This window comes from Macrobrachium nipponense, chromosome 8, assembly GCF_015104395.2.
Source record: "Macrobrachium nipponense isolate FS-2020 chromosome 8, ASM1510439v2, whole genome shotgun sequence".
NCBI lineage: Eukaryota > Metazoa > Arthropoda > Malacostraca > Decapoda > Palaemonidae > Macrobrachium > Macrobrachium nipponense.
Window position 1 is genome coordinate 78,558,843 of NC_087203.1, and position 12,500 is coordinate 78,571,342.

The 12,500-nt window shown below is 35.8% G+C and overlaps 1 protein-coding gene across 1 annotated transcript in view; it reads right to left on the reverse strand.

Moving 5' to 3' along the window:
• Positions 1-161: 161 nt before the first annotated feature.
• The window catches only part of LOC135222870 (endoplasmic reticulum-Golgi intermediate compartment protein 1-like), a 101,064-nt gene continuing 88,725 nt past the window's right edge, over positions 162-12,500 (reverse strand). The window contains exon 7 of the mRNA XM_064261220.1: positions 162-4,012. Within this exon, the coding sequence (XP_064117290.1) occupies positions 3,905-4,012 (108 nt within the window). The 3' untranslated portion in view covers positions 162-3,904. The remainder of the gene's footprint in view (positions 4,013-12,500) is intronic.

The window sequence follows — 12,500 nt, forward strand, 5'->3', positions numbered from 1 at the left end:
TAGTTTGCGCTTACTTTTCAGTTTAGCCATAATCACACAAGAATAAAACTATTTACAAAACATAGTAGTCTCATGCTATACTAAGTGAAAATGAAAAAAATTATTCTAAACCACTTTATTTAAGAAATCAGAAATGGAATGTAGTAGAAAAATACTCCACATATGGATGATAATTCATTAACAAATATTTTCATATAATAAAACAAGTCCAAACAATACTGCTAAACTGTATATACATTTGATTTTAAAATGTCAAATGCCTGGATAAAAAGTGTAACTTCTGTGCTTCAAATAAAGACTGAACAAATTACACCTTTCTCTTTAATTAAAAGACAACAAAAATCTAAACTTTTCACTGTTATTCTTTAGAAACTGTCTTCTCTGGAAATCATCAATATATCACAGAGATTTATATAAAAAATCAAATTGAGCTATACTTCCATCACTCATAAAACCAGTACTCTTGTTTATAATGTTTACATTTCTATTTCAAGGAAAAAAAACTGTCTCGATTCTTACATCCTAAACTCTTTAATAGTGAAAAGCCACTTCTTCAACATGCAATGTAATTTTGAACAATTCCAAAGATGCCCAATAATATGGGAAATTTTTCTGACATCATTGAACATTATGAAAATGTATAGCTGTGAACTTAAAAATACTTGGTACTATTGGTTTACCATACTTTTTACCCCTAATGAAAGAACATGAAACAGACGACTTCCAAATCTGAAGACCCCCAACGCAATCCATACGCCTCCTACCTCAAAAGTTGTCGAAAAAAGAAAAAAAATATTAAGTTGGCCCAAAAGAATCCCTTTCCATCAAATGAACACTCTATGAACAGTACTACTGGCTAGGTTGCACCAGCTTCAAATCTGTCACAATCTATCACTTATCACAGACACAATATTACAGAGAACTTCTCAGAAACTCTTGTATTAAGTTGCAAATTTCTGTCTATTATAGTCTGATTATTATTATTATTACAGTTTAATCAGACCACTGAGTTAACTGCCAGGGTCTTAATGTCAATACTCCCACTCAAGACAGAACCACCTTTTCAAGACAACTTGACCAACATCAATTGTACCTTGTCACCTAACTGTAGTTAACATCGCTAATTAGAGCTTGAATCTTAAAAAATTTAAATTTCATAATTAAATTGATTATTTGGATACTTACCTATTGTTAAAGATAACTTATATCTCCTCACCTATCAACAGAGATACAAGCTATTTTCAATAGAAGGTAAGATTCACCTCAAATAAATTTTTTTTTATATTTAGACTCCTTAAGACTGAATTTTATTTTAGTAGTATCATCCAAACTGAAAACCCCTATATAGAAACACAAGAGAAAGGATTCAGTTTCACAAAAAATGGAGTAATATTTCTCAGAACACTTCCTTTTTCATTGTGTGGACTTTAATACCTCTCACATAACCATCAGTCACTTAAAAATATATAGAAAAATACAATTGCAATCAAGTACCTTCAAGTTAGCAAGAAAGCTTGAAGCAAAACTCAAAACACCTTCATACCCAGTTTAAAATAAAAAAAATTCTTTTATAAAATTTATAACAGTCTTTACAGACATATAACAAAAAGCTGTCCTAAAAATAAAATAAAAATAAATTCCTTCTTGTTAACAAACCGTACAAACTTTTACTGCATTTTTTAACATTTAAAACTGATGAAACACACTGCTATCATTTCACAGCTCTATGTTTCAAAGGAATTTTACCCATTTTTTCCAAAATCATGCAGTTTCCTCAAGCCAAAAATACAGAGCAGTTTAAAAGTTATATTGAATATGTCATAAATTTTCCATGCCCTTGACAATAATCAAAATATTGGAAGACTACTTGTTGATCAAAACAATGCAATATCCTAGCAAAGTTAATATATTCACTCCAGTATTATCAAGCAATTCAACAAGCAGTGTTTTAGAAACAATGCCGAGAAACAAATGATACCTAATTTACAACCAGCAAAACACATTTTGTGTGACCTACCTACATTTTCTATCCAACAGCCTATTTCCTAAAGGCTTTTTATCTCAACTTTAATTTAAAAAACAAAATGATCACCAAAGCAAATCATTTTACTAAAAATAAAAAATAGAAATTTCCACGAATAATCAGAGGAACATCAATCAACTCAAAAAGGCAACCTCCGACAGATAAATTACTGGAATAAGCATTGACAATAATTAAGGAATAACAGATCTAGAATTATTTACAATAAATAAGAGTAAAAAATGAATAACTTCTTAGATTTTAACACAGTAATAAATATTCAGTGCATTTGTTAAGTATGGTACAAACATCTCATCAGATAGCAGGGAGGTACTTCAATGACCCAACAACTATCTAATACTTAAATAAAAAACTATTAAAATTCTGACATTGACACTGAGAATTTTACCTTTTAAGGAAAAACTTTACTGAGAATTTTACCTTTTAAGGAAAAACTTTACTGAGAATTTTACCTTTTAAGGAAAAACTAGTCTTTTTAAGAATTATAATATATATGGCCAAGTACACTGATGCAAAGCAATGCTCCAGTGCTTACTTAATACCCATGAATGAGAATCTTGGATGCTGAAACACCATTAAGTAGTGAAACTTCTATTCGATATCAAACATAATTCTACACCAGAACACACAATCCATCACACCTTATCACACTAATGGGCTGCCATTAGGCAAGAGCCCATAGTAATGGTATATGCCCAGCTTTCATTTAAAAGATGATGCAAGTCTATTTTAAGTAGATCTAAGCAAAGAAAATTATCTCAACATGGAGAAAATGCAATCAATCTCTAAAATATGTAAAATATATATTTTTTTAATTCAAGGCAGTATTGAGAGCACAAAAAACTTTTATGACCAGATTGAAATAAATCCCATTTGAGTTTGGCTATCTGGAGGGTGTCTGTCAAAAGCACCTCCAGTTACTTTAATTCTTCTTTGAAAGAACATTTACTATATCTAAATAATTGGGGTGGAAAATTTCAACTAATCTGGAATAAATATGCATGCTATAAAATTGATAAGACTACTAACGTCTTTCTCTTTCTCAATATACAATCTTTTCTTGCACTATGCTAGCAAGCTTTTACTGCAGTAATATTGACATAAGTTATCACTGGTCACATGTAACAACAACAAAATTGGAAAAGACCAGAGACTGATGGTGATAGTATCTTGTAAGCTAGAATAACTCTATACATTAATTCTGTTACAATTCTATATAAAAAAAATTTGCCAATAAGTGACAGACTACAATCTTCAAGAACATAATACTAGTGAAATTGGTTATGCTAGATCATTATCATCACCCGCATACAACAGTTTAGCAAAAAAAAACCTTCTTGGTTAGAACATTAATAACCTAAGAATCCAGTTAGTACTGAGTTCACTCAACACTTTTGCATCGTATTAGAAAAAAATCAGCTTCCAGAGGATCTAGAAAATCACATCTATTCAATAAGACAACACCTTGAGATTAAAGTTATCAGATATCTACATAACCTATAACCAAGTAAAATGAAAAAAGTAACAACACTTAAAATGATACATCAGCTGGCAAAAGAAAATTTCAACATGAGACATCAACAATTAAATTCAAGAGATTGACTATATTTTCCTTTGCAATATATCACCCCAGCTAATGAGAAATGGAGATTAATAAAATTGCTTCTTGTTAAGAGAGACAAAGGTCAAGTATATAAAAATTGTAGACTTAACAAATGCACTGTTATTATTAAAAGGTCTTGCTATACTGCTACAATAAGTACCAATATTCTCAATTGAAAAACACTAAATATCTTTGTATAAAAACCTTGTCACATTTGAAAGATTATTACCAAATATAAAATTCAATTTTCTTATTCCTTCTCAACTCTGTTTTCCTAATTCAAACTTTTTGAATATTTCTGAAGCAGTAAAGATGAATGAGTCTAGTATCCCTGCCACAGTGAAAGTTCCTCCAATAATTGCACAAATCTGTTGAGAAAAAAGAAAAGGACATTAGATTATAACACCAGCCGTACAGACATAAAACTATATGCTGCACAACCAATTTGAAAATTAAGACCCTAATCCCTAACCATAATTATGCAGGAGAGAGACCAAAGTAAGAAACAAGAAGAAATCTACTTAAGCTCCCATAAGCAAAATAATCATACATTACATACTACTTGGGAATACACTTTAAATAGGAAAGGGAAGAGAGCAAAACCTTCAACTCTTGCTGAAACAGTGACATTTAAAGAAATAAATGAAATATTTATATACATAAGAAAAACCATTAATTAAATATTGTGTTACAAGGACAGTACTTGAGTTGTAGAAGTAATAACAAAAGCAAAGGATTACAGGCCTTGTCTGAGCTTTAGTAAAGAAGAAAAAGGTTACCAAAAACATTAATTATGATGACTAAGTACATATATAAGAGGGCTAGTGATATTGTTTTCCTTATGAAATCCATACATAAACCAAAAAAAAATACTACATCATTCTGATTCTAGGTGTTTACGATTGAGAAACAAATACTGTAGCTATATCTCTGTATAGTTTATAAACTAGTAATAATAACAAGCAGTCAGGCAGTATAAGGAGACGTTCCATTCCCCTCATCTTGGAGGAAAAAAAAAAAAAAAAAAAAAAAATAATAAGCATATAACTCATTGCAAAGGATCCCACCAACAAGGTTAAGGCAAAGCAGTGATGAAAATATTTATTTTCATAAAATTATTTGGATAATTACCTACTGTTAAATTAGCTATATCTCCCCGCTGATTAGGCGAGTTGGCATTCAAACAAAAAATTTAATGGCTGTCCGGATGACTGTCTAGTTTACCTGTTCTCCACCAGGTGTGTTTTGAATGCTTTAGCTTGTCAGAATTCTCCTTGACAGCCCACTAAGTTGTGGGGAGGCTGGTTGGGTCTACTTTAACAGTAGGTAAGTATCCAAATAATAAATTTTATTATAAAAATTTATATTATTTGAGATGAATCTTACCTACTGTTAAATTTAGCTGATTCCCACATTAAGAAGAGGATGGTGGGTAGTGCAGCTAGACAAAATTCCGCTCAGCAATTAAGCTAAAGGTTTCTTGTACGAAACCAAAAACATTCTCACCTGATCTGGAATCCTTGGTGGATTCTACTATCACCAGAAGTTGTATTCCATTTAGGGAGCAAGGCTCTCATACATATGCAACAAAGAGCAGCCTTGCGGAGAAAACCACTTCAATTCAGCCAGCATGAAACACAAGTGGTATGAGGGACCCCAGTGCCTGGGTCCAAAAGCCCTATCAAACGACAGTCACTTAAAATAATACCTTTACGATATGAAGGTAAGCTCCTATACAAAAAAGAATTACTCTTTTTTTCAATTCAGGAAAAGACTACCCACTACTAGTATCGGATTAAGGGCTTTATTGTTTTCAAACACAAGTCTGTATACTTAAGGTAGTGATCGGGTAAAAACCGAATTGTACTTCTACTGTATCTCATCAATCCTATTCTGGAGCGACAAATTGACTTAACACGAAATGAAGTTGCAACTGCTGCTCACATTATGAATGTTTACCTTCAATAAAGGTAGAAGATATGGAGCTAGTTCTCATGCACTAGCCTATCCAATACGTCACAGAGTACCTTGTGTTCCTTGACAAAGTTTCTAAAAATCACAACACAAAAGGTTAACTTTGCCTCTTCCAAGCTTAACCTTCGCAAATATATTCTAGGTTTTCTAAAACCACAAAACAAAAGTTAACTTTGCCTTCAAGCTTAACCATTGGCAAAGACAGCTGGGTTTTCTAAAACCACAAAACAAGAGGTTGATTTTTGCCTCTTCCAGACTTAACCTTTGACAATGTCTATGTTCCTTAAAACCCCAAAACCAAAGGTTAACTTTGCCTCTTCCAAAGATGTTCAAGGTTTCTAAAAGGATGATAATGTTCTAGGTTTAACCTTTAAATTTAAATGCCCCAACAGGATAGAGAATTTTCCTCTTCCCCCCCACTAAGGGGTTACATAGGAATTCTTACAGGACACTAAAGCATAGCTTTAACATCACCCTCAGCCCTAAGGCAGAAAGCTAAAATAGCATTCCCTTTACACCAGCTTAAAGAAGGGTGCTGACAATAAATTTACCTATTAACCACTGTTAGTGCTAAATAAAAGGTTTTACAGTAAGATAAAGTTTAGACCCGCATCTAAACTCCAAAGAGAGACTGATATAGAGATGAAGGGGCTTCAATCTCAACACCTTACAGTGCTGGTCCTCAGCAAGATCTAGAAGTACTTTATGCGATACAGAGGAAAGTACATATGGAACAAAAAATTTTATTTCCTCTAAACAGTCTTATCTCCTCTAAACAGAAAACATTGACGTCTACAAGGATCCAGGCGCTGAAAATTACTCTAGAATGGCACCCTCAGCAATACACAGACCACTGCTTCTGACCCCAGGCCATGGAAGTTTTAAATTAAGGACAGATCCTATGATAACTTGAAAATCTTATTATTGGGAGGGGACATTCTAACACCTCCAAGCAGTTAAGGAGATGCCTAAGTTAATGGAACTGTATGGAATTGTGTAGAAGAGTTGATTTCTTCTCAATGGAAGAATGAGACATCTACCGAGAGCATTGGAAATTCTGAAAATCATTTGCCCTGAGGCTACAAGGGCTCTACAGGAGACACTAAGCTATTCTTGAACTTGAAATCGCAAAATATTCAGAGTAGATACGAGAGGCAGGCCTGTGAGTCTGAATTAGGCAAAATTTAAGGAAACATCCACTGCTCAAGCCTGAGGGCCAACAAAGTAGTAGTAATAATTCGGATGTCCCTATTCATCTACATGCTAGGAAGTCTAAATGAGTGTCCTTAAATCCACACCAAGTGCCAAACTTACGGATGTAAAGGCCCTTGTAGTAGTTGTTCTTCCTGAATCCCCAATTGCTAAAACACTGTCCTTCCACAGAATGAATGATCAAATCAATATGTAGTTTCATTTCACTCAAAGCAGCAAACTTCCCACAAAGACTTTGTTTCTGACTGGGAATAAACCTGCTGAGCATCTTGATGTCTTTCCACTGCCCTGACATCTAAAATTTTTTTACCCTATGTTGCATGAAAGTGTAATGACACTAATTGAACTCTGTATTGCATGACAGAGGGAAAAGACCAAAACCTGGACTTAGGTTTAAGAACAAAATGGACAATTCTTGGTTACAGAGTCCCTCCTACAGTCCTGGAGCCAAACTTGGTTCTGGATTACTTACAAATTTAATGAACTTGTACATTAATTGAGCATGATTATCTGAAAATATCCCGTAAGGCCATGTTTCCTAATGAGGAAAAGCCCTTACCATATAGGAAGTTTCCTTCAGGGCTAAAATTCTTTAAGCAGCACATGCCTATTCATCTTGACCGACGAGCATGCATAATTAAATATCATCCCCACATCACTAGATAAGAATGTGGATATAGAGAATTAACAATATAATGCATAGAAATTGGGCCAGAAGAAGCAACAGGTTCTTGGCCTTTGAAATACTGTTGACATAGTTGGCCAACTTGAATCACTGATTCAGTAGAAGTGTCTTGCTCCTAAAGTCGACACCATCCACCAATGGGCAACAAGTCCCTGACATAATTTATAGAGGGCTGCACACTAACCCAAAGTGGACAGAACAGCAATACCTTCTAGTAAAAACATCTTGAAGGAACTTGCATGACTGTGGATGTATTGGTAAGTGGAATACATTCTGCATATGTACCATAAGTCTGGCCATTCTTTGGAAAGGCACTAAAACCATGCTATAAAACCAGCAAGTATGTGGACACACTTTTCCTGTTATTCAGTCTCCAAACGTCCAAGAATATCTCCAATTACTTATGGAGTTCGTCCTAAAAAGTTACCCTTGGACCATCATTCCCTCTACATACAATCTCCTACTAAAAAGAGACTTATGAGAGATTTCTGCTGAAGACAAAGGAAGCTATAAGAGGGAGATTAAACTAGTGGAGGACAACCAAAAAAGAATCACAACTGCCGTTCACCGTCTCCACCATGTAATGTACTGGTCTCAAGTCTCTCCACGCATGTTAGGAGGTGTCAACTGACCATATCCCAGAACCTGAGTCTGCGCTTATTCCTGAAAGGTATAAAACAAGACTACCAATAGATAATCCCTTATCGCCTTAAACCCAGCTGCATAATCAGACAGGAAGCGAAAGTGATCTCACTTCTTCCAAACCGAGCGAGTATAAGCATGAGGACATTACCCTGCACCATCAGAAATTAGTTACTTGTTTTCCTCACTAAAAACTCCTGCTGGCGACAAACCCTAAAGCTGGCTACACAAACTCACCGGGTTGGCGTCTCCACCTCTCTAAGCAGTCGCAGAGACGAGGCAACGTAGCTAAAAGGTAATAACTCAAGCTAGACTGGAAATTCATCAGCATGTCTGTCAGTCTCGAGTTCGTTTCCCCGCAGGAAAGAGAAAGAAAGCGAACTTCCTACTAAAGACGGTTAAAGGACCAATAAGCATTTGTACAGCAAGAGGCGGCCTTCGGCTCGCTGCCACTTTAAATGACACAAGACGACAAGCCAAGGCAGACCCAAAGGGAGATTTGTGTGTCCGAGGACGAGAAAAGTTACGAAATGCTCTGTAATTGGAGAAAGCATTGGTTCTCTTCTCCAATATTTAAAGGTCACCGAAATACGCAAAGACAATTAAGACATTTTCTCTATGTGGCCTCTTTCCTCAACAAAATAAGGATACAGCAAGGCGTAGTGTTGCAACAAACGCCGACCAGCCGAAAGAGTTCCTCAAACTCCATTCAAACGCTTCTTCCGTAGCAGGCAACGAGAGGAGACAGCTGGCAACAGGAGGTAAACAAAAGAGCTTAAAGGATTGCTCTTTCTCTGCAACCCTTGGCGACAAAAAGCGACACTTGTCGATAAGAGGTGACAGCAGCTGAGTGCTGTATCGCATTCACCACGACTCAATGAGAGTTAGATGGTTTTAAGAGACTCAGGACTCGGCCAAGTCTGCATGAGTCAACTGCGCTCCCACAAGTCAACAATGTCCACAACCTGCACAAGTCGAATGAGAAGAGGCGCCAGAAGTGGGAGGCGGTGGGACTCTGGGAGAGGAGTTACAACGACTCTCCCGCCTCATCCGAAAGCGATCGTACATACTTGAAAGCATTCCTACATGAAACTAAGTTAGAAATCTCTGAAGCTAGAATATCTAACTTGGCGAGAACTTTAGATACTATAGACAGTGTAGACTTGAAAGAGAAACATTAAATGAGGCAGTAGTAAGAGATTTGCCAATAGCTGAAAAGGAAGCAAGCAAAGAACGAATACAAGCACTACAAAGAAAAAGGAATATGCTAGCAGACGAGAATTTAGAATAACCCAAACATGAGAGATAAACAGTCGACTGAGTTGACATATCTAAATGTGTAAAACTCGCTACAGATACATTATCATCTCAATAAAATATCTATACCTATATTATATATTATTAAACCTATGCATGCTAACACCTAAAACTAGGTGTTGAAGACAACAGAATGCACCTACGGAGCACGCATTAACGCTTACCAAAACGGTCCTTATGTGAACGCTTTAATGGTCCTAGGCAATTGCTTTAACGGTCCTAGGCAATCGCTTCAATAGTCCTTTGGTGAACGCTTTAAACAAGATTCAGACCATGAAAAGGGCGAAGTAGGTATTGGAGGGCACAGAATCCCATCGTCCCAAGAACCGACTTGGTTCCCTGGTAGTGGACACAACCAACTGTCGCAGAGCAGTCCTAGGCTCAGGCTATGTACAGACGAGGGCACCAACACCTTACTTCTAACAGGGAACGCGAAAAAGAGCGCACACTATGGAGGGATTTGGAACGTTCCCGTTACGGACTCTGTTCAACTGGTATTAGAACTAAAAATAGGTTTAATGTTCAAGCTTCTCGTTACGCTTTTCCTGAACCGAATGGGGAGCAGAAGGCGGAGCTACAAAGGAAGTCAATACTAGCCTACTAAAATACCTAGTATGAGTAGGGATAGCTTGACAGGTTTAAGTCTTGACCTAACTAATTGCTTTCGCAATCTACTAGTTTCCCGTCTTTCCTGTATATGACATATACAGGCCTAAATTTCTCAGAACAATTCCCTACATTCTTCACATCTAGTTTGTTTGTTTGTATGATGCTTTTATGTTGCATGGAACCAGTGGTTATTCAGCTACGGGACCAATGGCTTTACATGACTTCCGAACCACGTCGAGAGTGAACTTCTATCACCAGAATCTTCACATGTAGTAGTTCCAAGTTCACACTCTGTACCCTTGCAAGTACAAAGGAATCTCGATCAACTTCCAATTTCAACATCCTGGTTACACCAAAAACATTCCTACATAGCCTGATGTTATTGGTTTTGCTTCCAGTGGAAGATATCCTAGGAAAATGAAATTGCAATACCGTAAACAAGTGTAAAACAGCCAAACTTCATAGAATACTAACAATCAACTTGCCGCAATGGCGGCAAGGAGAATTCTGACAAGAGCTAAAACATTTGAAACACACCTGGTGCAGAACAGGTAAACTAGACATTCATCCAGACAGCCATTCAAATTTTTGTTTGAATGCCGACTCACCTAATCAGTGGGGAGATATAGCTAAATTTAACAGTAGGTAAGTTTCATCTCAAATAATACAACTTATAAAATAAGTTATTACAAAAAAACCTAATAAACTTTAGATTTGTTTTAGTCTAGTCAACAAATTTACAACATGAACTGGGCAGATTATGAGCGCGGAGTACTTCCTTCAAAACCCCATGTTTAAAAAGTTTCTTCACGCAACTACAGAATGTCTTACAGTCTGAAATGTATGAAATCTGAAACAATAATTCCCATAGGGAATACTAATGTAAACCCAATTAATGCATTCCAGACTTCCCCCAAAAATTTTCTTAAATACTTTTTTTTTTATAGAGAATACACACAGTTTTACATACATAAAACAATGAGAGAAATATAAATGACTAATGAAATGGATAAATAAACATTCAACATCACTCTTACATTTTTGGAAGCCTTGTTTAGTGTATGGAAGAGAGAGACTTCAGGTATAAAGGACCTCTCTGGGGTTACTTTTCCTCTTTGTTTTTTAATGGCACTATCTGGGGGTTACTTCCCCTCTTCGTTTTTTACTGGCACTAGGACCAGCTTGAGTCACTGGACCTCTGTCACACAATAAAATTGTCCAGAGTTTTGTTTCTGGCATCTCTTTAAAATTGGCTTAAAGTGAAACAAGGTACTGTCATTGAACATGGAGACACTGATTACATCTTTGTTGGGATGATAATTCTCCACAAAATTTTTTACATCAATTCACTTTGCAAACATGTCCTTAATCAATGAAGTAAACACATTATGTATGCCTGTTAGCTTTTTTAATTTTTCAAACTAGCCTCTGCTGGCATTAAATTCTTGTAGGTATTTTATTACTACAATCAGCATGCAACATCTCTACCTTTTCACAAATTATCACCTCCAACACTTATCTTCGAGTTCTTTCTTAAATTCTGTAGTGTTTCTCGCCTTTTTTACAAAAGGGCTGGCACTTGGAACTTTCTTTGGCCTCATGATAATTTATTTAGCAATTGCACTTTAATAAAAAAAAAAAAAAAAAAAACACAAAAAACAACGAACACAAAGGCATAATGGGTCACGAGAGAACATGGGATGCTTTGTTTGGATGCTAAGTATGGGGCCTAGTCATGAGGCGGGCCCTCGAAGGAGACTTGCCAAGTGTATGAAATCTGAGGATACTTACAAAACCTGAGTCAAAATTTTGTTGGAAAAGCCTACGAAAACCAGGGCGTACAAAATCCGAGGTTTGACTGGACAGTAAAAGCTTGTTTTAATGGATCCAGAACCAACGAACATCAGATTTAACAGACAAAATCCAGCCAAGGGTAGTATAGCCTAAGATGACTATTAAATTACAAAAACGTGTGTATGGGCAAGCTTTTGTAGCAACAAGTATCTTATGGGTTAACAGCTCTCCTAGGGTTGGCCCAAAGGATCAGATATTTACATGGCTACGAACCAATTGGTTACCTAGCAACGGGCCTACAGCTTATTGTAGGATCCAAACCACATTATATCGAGAAATGAATTTCTAATCACCTGCAATAAATTCCTCTGGTGGTTAATGTATCCTTATAAATTCAAAATTAACAAAGTTACAGAGCCAATTCAATATCTTTTTCCTAAACACATAGCATATAAGAGAAAAATTGTTTTATTTACGTTTCATTGCTGCCACAAACCCAACAATATGATAATGTACGATAATTCTTGTTCGTATGACTGAATTGTTCTAAACTATTATTCTCTATCAAAATGATAATGAATTTTTGGTGAAAATTAATATGGATTATGTTTTTCTAATTGTTA